Source organism: Lepidochelys kempii, chromosome 8 (assembly GCF_965140285.1).
Source record: "Lepidochelys kempii isolate rLepKem1 chromosome 8, rLepKem1.hap1, whole genome shotgun sequence".
In the NCBI taxonomy this organism is placed as follows: Eukaryota; Metazoa; Chordata; order Testudines; family Cheloniidae; genus Lepidochelys; species Lepidochelys kempii.
The window spans coordinates 41,989,858-42,006,876 of NC_136387.1; the positions used below are offsets into that span (position 1 = coordinate 41,989,858).

At 52.5% G+C, this 17,019-nt stretch overlaps 1 protein-coding gene across 1 annotated transcript in view; it reads right to left on the bottom strand.

The window, feature by feature from the left end:
* DDR2 (discoidin domain receptor tyrosine kinase 2) overlaps window positions 1–17,019 on the bottom strand; it is a 144,036-nt gene that overhangs the window by 56,401 nt on the left and 70,616 nt on the right. The window contains exons 4-9 of the mRNA XM_073356221.2: window positions 14,320–14,551; window positions 13,360–13,507; window positions 8,291–8,396; window positions 6,795–6,978; window positions 5,843–6,086; window positions 4,863–4,925 (exon numbers count right to left, since the gene is read on the bottom strand). Of these exons, the coding sequence (XP_073212322.1) occupies window positions 4,863–4,925; window positions 5,843–6,086; window positions 6,795–6,978; window positions 8,291–8,396; window positions 13,360–13,507; window positions 14,320–14,551 (977 nt within the window). The remainder of the gene's footprint in view (window positions 1–4,862; window positions 4,926–5,842; window positions 6,087–6,794; window positions 6,979–8,290; window positions 8,397–13,359; window positions 13,508–14,319; window positions 14,552–17,019) is intronic.

Consider the following 17,019-nt stretch of genomic DNA (forward strand, 5'->3'; position numbering starts at 1 on the left):
CTGAACGAAGAACTTTGCCATTACTGTATGTAACGGATTCCATTTAACCAGTTTTAACTCTCATGTATATTTCTTTCTTTTTATGAATAAACCTTTAGACTCTAAAGGATTGGCAACAGCGTGATTTGTGGGTGAGCTCTGACTGGTATATTGAGCTGGGTCTAAGGCTTGGGCCTTTGGGATCGGGAGAACCTTTTTTTTTTCCCCCCCAGTTTACTGGGATATTGGTTTTCATAACCAATCATCTCCATAAGGAGTGGTGCTGGTGGTGATACTGGGAAAGAAAGAATTAGTAGGGGAAGCAAAAGTGGATGGGAACCTGGGAGGCAGGGACCATGCGATGGTCAAGTTCAGGATCCTGACACAAGGAAGAAAGGAGAGCAGCAGAATGCGGACCCTGGACTTCAGAAAAGCAGACTTTGACTCCCTCAGGGAACTGATGGGCAGGTTCCCCTGGGAGAATAACATGAGGGGGAAAAGGAGTCCAGGAGAGCTAGCTGTATTTTAAAGAATCCTTGTTGAGGTTACAGGGACAAACCATCCCGATGTGTAGAAAGAATAGTAATATGGCAGGCGACCAGCTTGGCTTAACAGTGAAATCCTTGCTGATCTTAAACACAAAAAAAGACGCTTACAAGAAGTGGAAGATTGGACAAAGGGCCAGGGAAGAGTATAAAAATATTGCTTGGGCATGCAGGAGTGATATCAGGAAGGCCAAATCAGACCTGGAGTTGCAGCTAGCAAGAGATGTTAAGAGTAACAAGAAGGGTTTCTTCAGGTATGTTGGCAACAAGAAGAAAGTCAAGGAAAGTGTGGGCCCCTTACTGAATGAGGGAGGCAACCTAGTGACAGAGGATGTGGAAAAAGCTAATGGACTCAATGCTTTTTTTGCCTCTGCTTTCATGAACAAAGTCAGCTCCCAGACTGCTGCACTGGGCAGCACAGCATGGGTAGGAGGTGACCAGCCCTCTGTGAAGAAAGAAGTGGTTCAGGACTATTTAGAAAAGCTGGACAAGCACAAGTCCATGAGGCTGGATGCGCTGCATCCAAGAGTGCTAAAGGAGTTGGCGGATGTGACTGCTTAGCCATTGGCCATTATCGTTGAAAACTCATTGTGATCGGGGGAGGTCCCGGATGACTGGAAAAAGGCTACTGTAGTGCCCATCTTTAAAAAAGGGAAGAAGGAGGATCCTGGGAACTACAGGCTAGCCAGCCTCACCTCAGTCCCTAGAAAAATCATGGAGCAGGTCCTCAAGGAATCAATTCTGAAGCACTTAAAGAAGAGGAAAGTGATCAGGAACAGTCAGCATGGATTCACCAAGGGCAAGTCATGCCTGACTAATCTAATTGCCTTCTTTGACAAGATAACTGGCTCTGTGGATGAGGGGAAAGCAGTGGACATCTTATTCCTTGACTTTAGCAAAGCTTTTGACTCAGTCTCCCACAGTATTCTTGCCAGCAAGTTAAAGAAGTATGGGCTGGATGAATGGACTATAAAGTAGATAGAAAGCTGGCTAGATTGTCGGGCTCAATGGGTAGTGATCAATGGCTCCATGTCTAGTTGGCAGCCAGTATCAATTGGAGTGCCCCAAGTGTCGGTCCTGGGGCCGGTTTTGTTCAATATCTTCATTAATGATCTGGAGGATGGTGTGGATTGCACCCTCAGCAAGTTTGCAGATGACACTAAACTGGGAGGAGAGGTAGATACGCTGGAGGGTAGGGACAGGATACAGAGGGCCCTAGACAAATTAGAGGATTTGGCTAAAAGAAATCTGATGAGGTTCAACAAGGACAAGTGCAGAGTCCTGCACTTAGGATGGAAGAATCCCATGCACCGCTACAGACTAGGGACCGAATGGCTAGGCAGCAGTTCTGCGGAAAAGGAGTTACAGTGGAAAAAAAACTGGATATGAGTCAACAGTGTGTCCTTGTTGCCAAGAAGGCCAATGGTATTTTGGGCTGTTTAAGTAGGGGCATTGCCAGCAAATCGAGGGACGTGATCGTTCCTCTCTCTTTGAGGTTGGTGAGGCCTCATCTGGAGTACTGTGTCCAGTTTTGGGCCCCACACCACAAGAAAGATGTGGAAAAATTGGAAAGCAGCCAGCGGAGAGCAACAAAAATTATTAGGGTACTGGAACACATGACTTATGAGGAGATGCCGAGGGAACTGGGATTGTTTAGTCTGCGGAAGAGAAGAATGTGGGGGGATTGGATCGCTGCTTTCAACTACCTGAAAGGGGGTTCCAAAGAGGATGGATCTAGACTATTCTCAGTAGTAGCAGACGACAGAACGAGGAGTAATGGTCTCACATTGCAGTAGGGGAGGTTTAGGTTGGATATTAGGAAAAACTTTTTCACTAGGAGGGTGGTGAAACACTGGAATGCGTTACCTAGGGAGGTGGTAGAAACTCCTTCCTTAGAAGTTTTTAGGGTCAGGCTTGACAAAGCTCTGGCTGGGATGATTTAGTTGGGGATTGGTCCTGCGTTGAGCAGGTGGTTGGACTAAATGACCTCCTGAGGTCCCTTCCAACCCTGATAGTCTATGAAACTGAGGGAATTGCTTATATGACTTCTGGTTAGCCAGTAGGGTAAAACTGAAGTCCTCTCTGTTTGGGTGGATTGGTGTGTAAAGGTCCCCCAGTCTTGGACTGTAACTGCCGTGTTCTAAGCAATTTGTCCTGAATGGATACTCTCAGCGTCCTGCCAGAGGCTGCATCGTTACAATGTGCTTCTCCAGTAGCAGCAACAAAGGCTCGTCCACCGGAGAGGGGAGTACGGTGGTGGTTGGAGGTCTGGAAAGGGGTGCAGAATGTGGGTGCGGGAGGAGCGGCTCCTTCATCAAGAGGAGCAGCTCCAAGCATCCAGGAGTGCATGACGCCCCTCTGGGCATGCCCGAGGGCCCAGGCATTGTCCGCAGTGCCAGTCAATCTGAGGAGCTCCCAGACACTGAAGGGATGGGTGGTGCATGTGCCAGCGAGGGTATCACTGGATCCTGTTTGTGTTTTGCCTTGCCCTCAACATGGGGCAGGTTGGGTGCTGGGCAGGTGGGATTCGCATGTGACCTCTCACTCTATCTGGTCTGGGGAGGAAAAGCTGCACTTATGAGTGGTCAGGGCTGGGGATCTACTCTTATACCCATGTCCATGTTTTTTACCCTCATGGCGGGGCTTGTCTGTCGCCTTTGGTACTGACGGATCCAGGGCCTGGGAGGTACGTGGAGGGGAGCTCACCGCCAGTGACCGTCTCTATACTGGTGGTTCCAGATACGAGTGTACCCTTGGGCGCATGACTGCATCCACTGAGAACTTCCTGAGGCAAAGCTCTCATGCCTTCTGCGTTCAGGGCGGAAAAGACTTACAAACCGAACAGCGGGCTGTGAGGCAGTACAGGCAACACCGGTGCTCATTGCTCGCAGAAAATAAGCATGGGCAAGGGGCACAGTTCTCAAAGCCTGGAATCCCGGCCATAGTCCCAAGGGGAGGTTCTCCAAGGGGGGGGGGGGAGAATCTACACTAACAATTATCTATGAAGAACAATTATGAAACACTAAATACAGCTACGTACAACTATATACAGGAATGGAAAGTAGATCACTCTCTTAGCAAGCTAAGAGTGCACAGGAACAGTGGTTCCAACTCAGGCCATGCAGTGGTAATAGAGACCTGGAGAGGCATCAACCCACATGGCCTATTATACCCTCTGTTGACCCCCTCATGCTCACAGCTAACACTACTAAGAAAACCTTCCAACTCCAGTGCATGGCGCACATGTGCTCCCACATTTGGAATACATACAGCGACCATCACTTGAAGAATATCTTTTAATTGGACCAACTTAGATCTTACTTGGCCAAGACCGAATGGTAGGCTCTTCAGAAGTTGGTCCAACAACAGATATTACCTCACCCACCTTTGCTCTCTCACAATGTGTGATATCATTAATATTATAACATTTATAAAATATATTGTTTTTGTAATTTGTTTGGTAACTGGTATTTCCTATGTTAATGAATATGATATAATACAATGCATTATAAAAATTTGAAATAAGTCTTTTTGAAATTAAAATGTTGAAAATTTTCTAAACTTTTTCTAAATGAAATTTACTCAAACTTGAAAAGTTCTGATAGAAAAATGAGTCCATCGGAAAATTTCCAATCTGCTTTAGCTGGAGGTTTAAGCAATTTGTGATTGTGAAACAATCACATTAGCTGGATGGTTCTGATAAAATGATCAGCCATGAAAGAGTAAACGATGTTGTGTTAAAACCCCATTGAAGTGACTAGGGCAGTTCACACCTCTCCAAGCTATTGTTTCAAGATGCCTGCAGACTCAGGAAGACATTGCTTGGTTTGGGCCTGGAAGGTTACCTTTACAACCATTAGGGATGGAAACATTTTTTTTCCCCACTGAATCTCAGACTTAGGAGGACTGGTCCACAGTACGAGGCTCGCTGCACTACACATTTTGCATCTGTGGACTTATGGACTACATGGGGCCCTGGCCATGGAAGGCATTTCGATCCCATGGCAACGGATGACATCATACACATCTAGACAGACACCAGGGACTCATAAGCCACGTAATCATGTGAAAGGTGTTTCTATGCCCATGTCATCATGAAGTAGCACTTTGCCATATCGGAGTAATCTCTGGGTACTGCAGCAGCTGTTACTCTCAGACTGGAGGTGGTTTCTGGTGCCCTTATTCTAATAGGGTGGCATGTGTTTCAGGAATTCAGGGGGTCTATAGGAGGGCTGCATTTTATCCAGTGGCCAATCCTTCTTCGCAGGAATATGCCACCTCTGCAGACCTGATGGGGACCAGGCTCTTGAGCACACAGAATGTCCACATACCACATACCGTAAGTGGTGGGTGCTATGGGTGACTCAGGAGGGGCTCCAGAGTTGTTGTACATGGCTGCATCTAAGAAACAGAATTGAGAACAAGTCAGTGACGCTCACATGCCTGTGATAGCTGTTGTGAGGGCAGAATGGATTTTTCCCTGTGGCACTTAATTCATGTCACAGAACACCTGCTCGACTCTACCTGGCCCTGAAAAAGTTCCTAGCCCTCTCCAGCCCAGGTTACCACAACTCAGCCAAGTCTGAATTCTAAAGCCTCCAAGCACAAACCCACCATTAGGGGATTCCCACTGTATGGTGCTGCTCTCCTCAAAACCCTGTTCCTCCACAGGATGAATGCTTTAGCTACTGGTACCACAGTAGTCCCAGTACCCACTTTCCTTGGGTAAATAGGAAACTACTCTTCTCACTGCCTTGTAACACAGGAACAAGTGGATATCCCATGGAATTGAAAGGTGAGAAATTCCAAGCCAATAAAAAGAAATACCTTCCCCCCCCCCACACACACACACACCACATGATTAGATTGTGGAACTCACTGCCACAGGAAATCATTGGGGCAAAAAAATTTAACAAGATTCAAAAAGAGAGACTGGACATTTATATGGCTATCAAAAATATGCAGAATTACCATAATTCATTATAAACATTTGGGAAGGGACACTGAACCTCCTGCTTCTGGGCTTAAGCCTGTCTGTTAGTGACCAGGATGAGCCCTAATGTGGGTGCACATTATCCCCCATCAGCTACTACAGGGTTCTCATACCTTCCCCTTCAGCAGCTGTTTCTGGCTACTGTCAGGTACAGGAGACTAGATTAGAACCACCTGAGGTGCGATCCAGTCTGGCAGTTCCTACATTTCTATGGTCTAGAACAAATGGCACATCGCTTGGTACTCCCTAGACCTATACCTCCCTTGCTCCCTGACATGGATGCTGTGGCTTCCAGGTCCCCCATCCTCCCGCCTTTTGCCAGTACCTGACTGGAATGTAATCTCACTGAACATCATCCAGGTGTCAGCAAAGTAATACTGGCACTTGATGGCGCTGGCCATGCGATGAAGCAAGGGCACAGTGACGAACCGCGCACTGGGGTTGACGTCATCCAGCACCAGCACTGAGGAGATGGTGTTGGGCTCCCATTCATTGGCATCGGAGCGGAAATAGCACTGAACCTCCTTGAAGATCTTCACCCCCTTGGCAAACATGTTGTTGCAGTGCACCTGCATGGCAGCAACAGAGTCCCAGGTGAGCTCGACACCAGCACAGGCTGGCAACACCCACTGCCCAGGGCAACTCCATAGGATTCAGAGACCCTGGGATAGCCATGCAGGGAACCCTGTGCTCATTGCGGCCTGCCCTTGGTGGCACCCTCACCTAGAACCCTAGCTGGTCAAGGGGGCCCAGGAGGAAGGGGTGGGGGACATTTCCTTAGCATTTCATCATAGGAAACTTGTTACTGTCTGAGGTCACAAATGGAGTGAGTCTTTGGTCTCATTCCAGTCACTGGCTGACAGGTCATAGAAATATAGTGATTACAGACAGAAGTGGCCCTTTAGTCACCCACAGGCAGGGATAGTAAGTGGGGCAGCAGAGCAGGGCTGAGCAGAGCAGGAGCTGGTGGCTAGGGCCGAGGAGGCATGGTGCAGCTGAGAGGGCAGTGTAACATGCATAGAAGCTACAGCCAACATGTCTAGCTTTTCCTCACTCATGTTCACTATCCCTGACACAGCCCCCCGCCCAAAATGTAGGGCAGACTGTGTCCTAGACCCTAAGGCCTTGCATTGGCATTTTGTAAGGCACATGACAAAGTCACAGCCCTAGTGCCTTTCTAGAACGTGCCTTCTACAGCCGGGCCCATGTTCAGAGAGACAAGGCCACAAAAAGCCCTCACTGATGTTACCAAGAAAGGTGCCCCTGGAGCCACATACCTTCATGGTGGTGAAGTTTCTGATCCGATCAAATTCGAACATGATTTCAATGTAGCCCCCAGCAGCGCTTTCATTGCGCCACCCTACGTAGTCATAGCCAGGCCACATGTGGTACTCATGGGTCTGTGTGAAGTCATCCAGGCCAGAAACACCGTCCGTCAGCTGGCCCAGTCCCTCAGTCATGCTGGAAAGATACAAGGGGGCGTGAATCTTTTTTGGAGTCCACCCAAAAATCTTCCCGCTCTCTGCCTCCCACCTGTCGCCCCATCCCACCAGCAACTGGGGAGTGTAGAATGGATGGCCATTGTTCATAAATGCTTTAAAAAACTGGAGGCCTTTTTTCATTATAGCTTCTTAAAATCATTAAACTAACTCTTTCCTCACTGAGTCCCCTGAGAGCCATTGCAGCCTGTTTTAAACACAGCACTGGGCAACCTTCAGTGGTTTAGTAGAGTACTTGGCCTCACGTGCTCGTTTGTGTGCCATTAAAGAACCTGGATGGACAGAGGGAGGCAAGAAGGGTGGGACAGACAGACTAAAATGTTCAAACCTGGAAGTCTAAAGTTAGGCCCCTAAATAAAGAGGGCCTGATTTTGCAAGGTGCTCAGCACTTGCTGCTCCCATTAGGTCCACAGATCCCACTGTTAGTGGATTTGGGGTGGTTCTGTTATTGTAGGGTTGCTGCTAAACACTGGACTGTGCATCCTGTATGCAGGAGTGGGTTCTCACTAGCATGGATGTTGATGGCACTGGTGTCTTAGCTTTAGAGAAGGGAGCACCAATGTATTGGTTGGGGCCGCAAAGAGTCCATTTCAAGAATTACACTGACTTTGTGACCTGATGAGGGCTAGGAGGTGACAAGCATCCTTTGGTATGTGGAGTAAACTCCCAGGAGGAATCACAGGAGCTGCTTGACTTTAAGGGACCCCATACTGTGGGGAAACAACTATTAACTCCACATCAGAGAGATCTCAGTGGGCTGCCTCAGTCACACAGCCCCCAACACCCCTTCCAGGGGCTTTCCACAGCATCCCAGCATGTCCGATGACCTGGGCTGAACTCATAATGTCCAGAGCAATGGCTATTTTCTCAGAAAGAGGCAGCAACTTGCCCCTTTGTTGGCCAAGTGGCTCCTTCCTTCTGTGCTTATGGCAAGGAAAACACGGTCTTGTTTAAATGGGCAAATGAGCATATCTCCAGTTCTCCTGTCTGTAGGGGCACAATCCCTGCTGGAGTGGGGTTGCTATTAGTTAGTTCGCTGAGTACTGATGATGTGCTCAGGGATGTACAGAACTGGAGGAGCTGACAAGTCAAGCAGCTTAAACAGGTGACCTTAAACTGTTTGGTAGAAACCTGGTTTAATCACAGGACAACACTGGGGGATCATTTTTGTGGAGCCCTTGGTAGAACATTGGCAGCTTGTCATTACCAAGCCCTGACCTGCCCGAAAAACCCCGCCCCCACCTTCCTAGGCAAGGAGCTCTCTGGGGACTTACCTGTAGCCAAAAGCGCCATCATACACAGAATCGTTGAGGTAAATGACTGTGCCGCTGGGAAGGACGAACTGTTGTCCAGCAGGTGCGTTGTAGGAAACCAGCCCATCTGCCAGAGCAATCGGTGTGCAATTAGTGTGGGCCCAAACAAGCATCCCCCCCAGACAGGTTTGCAGCAACTCTCCAGGATAAACAAAAAGGAGAGCACAATGCAACATCCACCTGGGCCAAGAGGCTCCAGATTGCAGCACAGACCAGGGATGAGCTCAGAAACAGACTGGGCTCCGCTGTATGAGTGTCACACAAAAATAGAGGGAGAATGGCTGGATGGAGAACTGGCCAGGCTGACAAATAGGGCAGTGAAAATGTCATGCCAGCAGAGATATGGGTATAGGCTAAGAAGTTGCAACCTGCCTTTGCCAGTCACGTCCCCTCACACACAACCATTGCTGCCATGTCCTCTCACAAACTCCCATTGCTAGCCATGGACCTTGCCACATTCCCACTTCCAGGCATGGCCTGTCACCTTCCTCCGCCCTGCTGTCAGCCATATTCTCTATCAAACCTCCATTGCTGCCCCCTCCTCACTGCCACCAATAGCCCCTCGCGAACCCCCACTGTGGGCCATGGCCCCTCACAAACACCCATCACTCTCATGGCCTCTCACAACCCCACATTGCCAGCTGACCCCATGCCAAACCCCACCACCAAACACAACCCCTAGCAACCCCCCACTGAAAGCCATAGACCCTCACAAACCAGGGCACTGACACAATGTGGCCTCACAAACTCCCACTGGCAGCCAAGGCCCCGCAAACACCTCCATTGCCGTTAAGGAGCCCTCGCAAAGCCCCATTGCCAGCCCCGTCCCCTCACACACCTCCATGGCCAGCCCTGGCCCCTTGCAAACCCGAGTTGCCAGTGACAGCCCTGTGTACACCCATATTGCCAGACATGGCCCCTCGCAAACACCCCTTGCCAGCTACAGCTCCGCACACACACCCACTGTCCCTCGGACACACCCATTACTGCCATGTTCCCAAGGCAACCAGCATTGCCAGACACAACCTTTTCCGCACCCCCACTGCTGCCACATCCCCTCATATACCCCCATTGGTACCACATCCCCTTGCGCATCCCCATGGGCAGCCGGCCCCTTGCCAACCCCCACTACCACCCATATTCCCTGTCAAACCTCTACTGTGTCATGGCTCCATTGCCGCCATGCACACCTATATTGCCAGACACGGCCTCTCGCAAACACCCCATGCCAGCCACAGCTCCGCACACAGACCCATTGCCAGCAATGGGTGCATCTGAAGGTCCATTACTGCCATGTCCTCTCCCACCCCTCATTGCCAGGCACGGCCCCTCGCAACCCTACATTGCCAGGCACGGCCTCTTCCACACTCCCATTGCTGACACAGCCCCTTGCAATGCCCCCAGCCATGGCCCCTCGCCAAGCCCCATGAACTGCCACATACCCTCAAACCCCCACTGCCAGCCATGGTCCCTCATAAACCCCCATTATGGCCATGGTCTCTCACAAACCTCCATTCCTAGACATGGCCCTTCGCATGCCCCCGTTGCTGCCACATCCCCTAGCAAACCCCCATTTCCAGTCTTGTTGCCAGCCATGTTCCCCTGCAAACCCCCAGTGCAAGCCACAGACCCATTACTGCCCTGACTCCTCACAAATCCCCACTGGCAGCCATACCCTTCACAAAGCTTCATTATATTATGGCCCCCTCACATAGCCCCACAGCCAGCCATGCCCCCCACAACCTCCCCTCCCCCACACATATCACTTTCACGGCCTCTCACAAACCCCCATTGCCAGTCAAGCCCCTGAAAAGCTCCCATTGCCAGCCAGCCCCTCACCAAACCCCACTATTAGTCACATCTCCTATCAAACCGACGTTGCCAACAGCCCCGGCAAACCCCCATGGCCACCAACAGCCCCTCGCAAACCCCCATTGCTGTCTTATTCCCTCACACAAACACATTAGCCACCATGGCCCCTCATGAACCCCCACTGCCACCAACAGCCCTTTGAGGGCCCTCACTGCCAGGCACTTGGCTGAGTGCACATGCTGGCACTGTCTCTGATTGCAGAAGGTCTTCAGTGACTCAGCCCGCCCGCCGGGCACACAGTCTGTACACGTGATAGGACCCTGTTGGACTGCTTGTTTCAATACCCCACTTTGGAACATCTCTTGCTGCAGCCCTTCCCGGGCTCAATTCCTGGAGAGACTGTGGGACTGCTTAACAGTCCCGACCCTGCAAAAGGGCTGTACCTCCACCCCTGGGCTTTTTCCCTGGAGCCAATGCTTTCACCCTGCTGGGATTTTCTGGCTCCAGCTTTCCAACTAAACTGTTCAGATCCCCTGCCAGGGGCGTATCCCAGTTCCATACTCAGGCCACTTCCCCAGTGGCAGGGACCTGGGCCTGCCCACTACTCCAGGTCCTGACCTAGGGAACCTACGAATAGCAGCCACATGCCACTGCATCCCCTTTGAGTCTGCTACCATTTTTACTGCTCCCTGGGACATTTTCCCACAGCTCCTTCATGAATATCACAGGGCATTCAGCTACCCAGCTGTCAGCCAGGAGCTCCTTCTCCCCCCCCAAGTCCCTGCCATCAATTTCTCTGTCTTGAGAGCCTGCCGCTCCTTCAGCCAGCTAGGAACAACCTCCTTGCTCCTCCAGCTCCAGGCAGCAACTAACTCCTGTTCTGTACAGCAGCCCCTTTTGTATGGGCCTGCTGGGCCCTGATTGGGCTGACTCCCGTGCAGCCTCTCTAGGCTACTTGGAGGACTCACCTTCACCGCTCCTTTTCTATCAGGGCACCTCTGGGCCTGGTATGCCCCATCATTCCTCCATTGCTTGCCTCGGCCCCTTGCAAACCCTCATTGCTTGCCACAGTTCCTCACATAGCCCCATTGCCAGAAACAGCCCCTTGCATGCCCCCATGGCCAGAAACAACCGCTCGCAAACCCCATTGTCAGCCACATACCTGACAACCCCCAATTTCCAGCCACATACCCTCACAAACTCCCATTACTGTTATGGCCTCTCACAAACCCCCATTGTAGCCAAGGGCCCTGTCAAACCCTCATTGCCAGCCACAGCCTCTTGCAAAACCCCCACTGCCAGCCAAGGGCCCTCGCAAACCCACACTGCCAGCCACGGCCTCTCTCAAACTCCCATTATGGCCATGGCCTCTCACAAACCTCCATTCCTAGACATGGCCCTACTCATGCCCCCATTGCTGCCACATCCCCTAGCAAACGCCCATTTCCAGTCATGAGCCCCCATACCATTGCTGCCCCATTCCCTCGCAAACCCCCCTTGCTACATCCACATTGCAAGCCATGGCCCCTCACACAGACCCATTAGTGCCATTTTTCACTAAGAGGGTGGTGATTTTTCACTAAGAGGGTGGTGAAACACTGGAATGCGTTACCTAGGGAGGTGGTAGAATCTCCTTCCTTAGAGGTTTTTAAGGTCAGGCTTGACAAAGCCCTGGCTGGGATGATTTAACTGGGAATTGGTCCTGCTTCGAGCAGGGGGTTGGACTAGATGACCTTCTGGGGTCCCTTCCAACCCTGATATTCTATGATTCTATGTCTCTTTGCAAATCCTCAATGCTGCCACGGATCCTCACCAACCCTATTACCCACCAGAGCCCCCTCACACCCCCACTGTGAGCCACACACCTCCATTACTGCCACAGCCACTCACAAATCCACACTGCTGGACACATCCCCTTGCACATGCTCATTGCTGTCACGGCCCTTTGCACAACCCCATTGCTGCCACTTTTCCTCGCAAACCCTAGTAGCCAGCCACGGCTCCTTGCACACACCCATTGCCAACCATGGCCCCTCACACAGCCCTGGACCCTCAAAAACCTCCATTGCCAGCCATGGCTTCTCGCAAACCCCCATTACTGAAACGGCCCCTAGCAAACCCCCATTGCCAGCCATGGATCATTGCACACCCAAGGTGCCAGACATGGCTCCTTGCAAACCTCCATTATTGCCATGTCCTCTTACAACCCCCCATTGCCAGGCACAGTTGCTTGCAACCCCCCATTGCTGACACAGCCCCTAGCAAACCCCCATTTCCAGTCTTGAGCCCTCACAAGCCCCCATTGCTGCCAAAGCCCGTCACACAATCATGTTGCCAGCCTGTGCCAGGGTGTATAAACCCCACACTGGAGAACAAGAGGTAAAGGAGCTGGCAGAAGCTGGACTGGGGGCTTAAAAGGGGAAGCAGAGCAGCTGAGTAGGGGGCAGGCAGTGGACAAGAGAAGACCTGTGGTACAAGCTCCTGGGAAGGCATCTCCCAGGAAAGCTTACAGCCTGAGGCTTGGATACTGACCTGCTCAAGCCTGCAAAGGAGGGACTGGGGACTTCTGAAGGTCACAGACTTTAATTTTGTGTTTGGTTCTTTATTTTACCCTGTGGGGAGAGGGGACACTGGTAGGCAGGGAGGCAGCCGCATAGTGCCCCAAGGTGCCAATCTCAGCTGCCTACCATTGGGCCCTGGATCCCCTACCAGCCCCTAAAGAGGGGACAATGACAGAAGCCTGTCCCTTGGTGGGGAATCTAGTTGGGAGACCCTGAAGGTGCAAGGGTCCAGACCCCAACACATGGGGGAAGCCCCGAAGCTCTTGCTGACTTCTGAAGATTTCCACATCATTGGGTTCAAACATGTGACCTAGCCGGAGGGCTGAGTCGCTAAGAGAACAGATCCCCAAACAGAGGATTTACTGTGAGAAAGGGAAACCCCTGGGAGGAAGACAACCTACCACACCCTAGCCTGATCAGAAGGCAGCACTTCTGGTGAGTGTTCCCCTTCCAAGCCCCATTGCCAGCCATAGCCCCTTGCAAGCCCCCACTGCCTAGAGATCCATGCAGACAGATGCATTTCCATGTCAGACCCCCAAACACAACACAGGGTCCCGCTGCCACAGCAAGAGCCCTTGTACTTGCAGTTCATCTGGTCCCCTGATCCATGGCACTGGAAATGGGTGTGACTGGTGCCCTTGCAGAGCCCCTGCTCACCTAGCCACGTGCAGCCGTAGAGCTCCACTCGCAAGCATACATTCATGGAGTGGTCGGTGATGGGAATAAAGCGTATGAAGCGAGCTATGATGGGAGGCTCCAGGTCCTTGAGGACAATGTCATAAGGGTTGGTGTTTCCATCCAGCACCTAAGGACGACAGATACTAGGAGCAAAGAGCGCTGATGCTGTGCAGCTGAGAGAGTCAGAGGGCAGCTCACACATCCCACAGGCCTCCAAGTGTGGCTCACGGCTGCTGCACCTCACCATACCCTGCTACCACCACCCGGCACTTCTCTGCCACCAGGGGCAGGGAGATCACTGTTTTTGCATCAGTCTCAGCATCTGTGTGGTGGGCACAATCCCCCCAGTGCATGGGGCTTTGTCATTGTTACGGGCCCAGGGCATGGCAGTAGATATGCTTGTATTCCCTGCAGTGAACTTCCATCCAGCACTACAGCTGTGGCAGCCTGGATGGTGCTAATGTGCATCTCCTGTCTACATTGCACTGGGAGAGGTGGATTGGCACGAATGGGCATGGAGGGTAAAGCCTGCACTTCAACTCACACCTCCCTGCGCACTGCATGGCAGGTATCATCAGCATCTTCACTAGCATTTTCCAATACTCCAGTGACCAAGCCCCAACTGCCCCAGAAATGGATTGCTGACACCCTTCATTGTCAGTACCCTAGCCAGGCAAAGGCATTCTCTGTCCTAGGAGCTGGTGTTCTGCTCGTTGGCCAGGCACTGCTTCAGCCCGGAATGCCTGTAACTCGAGGTGGCAGCTACAGAGATACCTGGCCCACCTGATACTGGATTTGCAGTATATGCCAGATCAGCAACACTTGGTTAGGGTGCCAGTCTGAGCATGGTGACACATCCCACATACAGGGCCCCCCTTCCCATCTCTAGGGCAGTGGGATCCTAGCAGGGAAGATTTATTAATTTCCCCACCTCCTTACCTGCTTCCCATGCCGGTTCCTCCAGGAAATCCAACGGGTGCCATCCCGGCTGTAATTGATCTTGTACATTGGTGCAAACTCATTGCCATGGCCGCCAGCGTGTCGCCCCTGGGTCCCCACCAGGGTGATAAAGTGCAGGGCGTGCAGGTCAATCTGAAGGAACTCCTTGAGGTCATCCGGCTCAACTGGGATCTCTGGACACCAAGCCCCATCACCCTCTTCTGAATCAAGCCTGGGGCAGTGCAGGGTGGGGTAGGAGTGCAGAGGAAGAGAGAGAGTCACTTCCAAAAAGACTTCCTATGAGAGCCTATTATGGCACCCTGCTCCCCAGGCGTCAGACCCCACCCTGCCTTCCCCACAGCCCACCCCACTTGCCCCTGGGCTGGCCTAGCACTGACCAGGAATCTTCTAACCAGCAGTAACAAAGTAGAAAAGTCTCAGCTCCTCAGCCTCCAACCCTTAACTCACCTGCAGCACAAGGAGGACCTGTCCTTCCCCTCACAAAGAGCTGGGATATGGGGGTGGATTCACAGATTTGGGGCCCTGCAGTAGGGAGGGCTCACCAGCCAAGCTTAGGCCTGAAGCCCTGAGGTCTCAATTCTCTCATTATAAAATGCTGGAGGAGCGTTCCCCGAGCCCCTTTGAGTTCTGAGCTTTGGCCTTGGGCCCCCCATAGGGACACCAGTCCCATGGCCAGTGTGGAGCTGGGCAAGGAGCAGCATAATCAGAATTTCTCCCTCCCACGGGCCATCTCATGTTCCCCTAGCAGCTCACACTGGATATGGAGTGCTGGTGCTGGGTGCCGTTTCTGAGCATGACCCATACCCACCCATCATGGCCACCCGGCTCTCCTTGCCTGCTGTCTTGTGGGGGTGTTTCCTTGCCTCCCCACTCACAAATTGTGTGCTCCCCTGCTCTGACCCTGGCTCCAGCAGGGGGCAGGGTCTGTATCTGACCCATCAGAAATCCCACCAGAACCAGGCCTGAGGGCCAGTGTGGGCCCTGGGGCTCTGTGGGCCCAGAGGAGGGGAATACAGCACCACTGCCCCCAGATCCTGCTCACCAGGGGCCCCTACTGCAGTCCCTGCTCTCACCAGTCCTCACTTGTGGGTACCTGTTGGGCACTAGCTACCCAAAGTGGGGGAGGGCAGAAAGCACATGGGACTGCACTGGGCCAGGCAGACGGCACCAGGATAATATATAGCAGGAGCTGGAGGGTATCACCATGGGCATGTTCCCTGGAGAGTGTTCCTCACTGCCTCTGACGTGGGGCTGGCCCTTCAACAGCAGCATGGCATGTATGCAAAACTGGCCCCTGCCTCAAGCCCGACAGGAGCCCTCACAGCTGGGTCAGGGACCAGGCACTAGAGGCAGAAACACAACGTGCAGGGCCTGCCACGTGAGAAGCTGTGGGTAACCAAGGTGGCAGGGCAGAGCCCCAGATGGAGAGGTGAGATGGGAGGGGTCAGGAGGAAACGTCTCCCTCCAATCACCAGAGATGATGCATGACTTTCCCTCAGCACCAGGTGAGGAAGAGCTGTCAGTACCACAGGAAGGAACAGTGGAAGAGCACCATGCTGTAGACTGTATCCTGCTACCAACTCCCCATGCAGAGCGACAGGCTGCCACAAGGTCAAACCCCAGCCCTGGGGCAGCCTCTGCTGGGCACATGCTGGGTGTAGCCTCTCTCTTGCAGCTGCCTCTCACACTCAGGCAACTTCCGAGGAGCGGGCTGGGCCAGCAGAGAAAGTGAGGCCAACAGGGCTGTTCTGGGTGGGTTTCTCTCGCCCTGCCTGCAGGAGTTAAGATGACCATGGGTGGGAGGAGAGGAGACCCGGCGTGAGCGCCACCCGTCAGGAACTCCTCGCTGGCTCAGGGTCACTGCTCCAGCTGAGGGAACGTTCATGACAGTGTTCCTAGCACAAGGGACCCTCCCCAGCATGCGTTCACAAATGAACACACGCATTCTTGCAGCATCCTTTACTGAGCCCAGAGTGAAGGAGGGAACTCCCAGAGAGCGCTGTGATGGCTAATGCTGGCTTCAGGGAGGCCCCTTGACATGCAGCTGAGCTCCAGGGCCACACGCCCTTCCTGGGTCTGCAGACATCACACAGCCCATTGGGTCTAGTCTCCTGGGGAAAGGTCTAGGTTAGAAAGCTCATGGCTGCATGTCTTTCACTACAAAACTCTTGGGCAAATCTGCCCTGTCTTCTGACACACAGCATGCCCTTTTCACCCCAAGAATCCCTGGGTCTGAGCCCAGGTCCCCAGCCCCATTGTCCACTTGGCACCTTCCTCATGCTCCCATCTCCGCTCTGCTCCCCTCTGTGGCTGGCTGGACTCTTCCTCACTCTGGTACCTGGCAGGAGACTGCTAGGGGCAGAGGGCTGCAGCTTCCCTCTTGCTGTTGAACATGCCCTCAGCCTGCATTTGCAGGGGCCTCAACCTGTGACCAAGCTGTCAGCCACCATGGCACCTGGCAACTGCTGCAGGGGCTGGCCCCGTGCAGGCTAGCCATGGCCCCACAAAGTTGCCCCCAGGAACACATTCCAGGAACCCTATCTTGGGCCAGCCCCAGTGGTGAGCTGGAACCGGTTCGCACCGGTTCACAAGAACCGGTGCTTAAATTTAGAAGCCCTTTTAGAACCGGTTGTCCTGCGAGGGACAACCAGTTCTAAAAGGGCTACTAAATTTAACCAG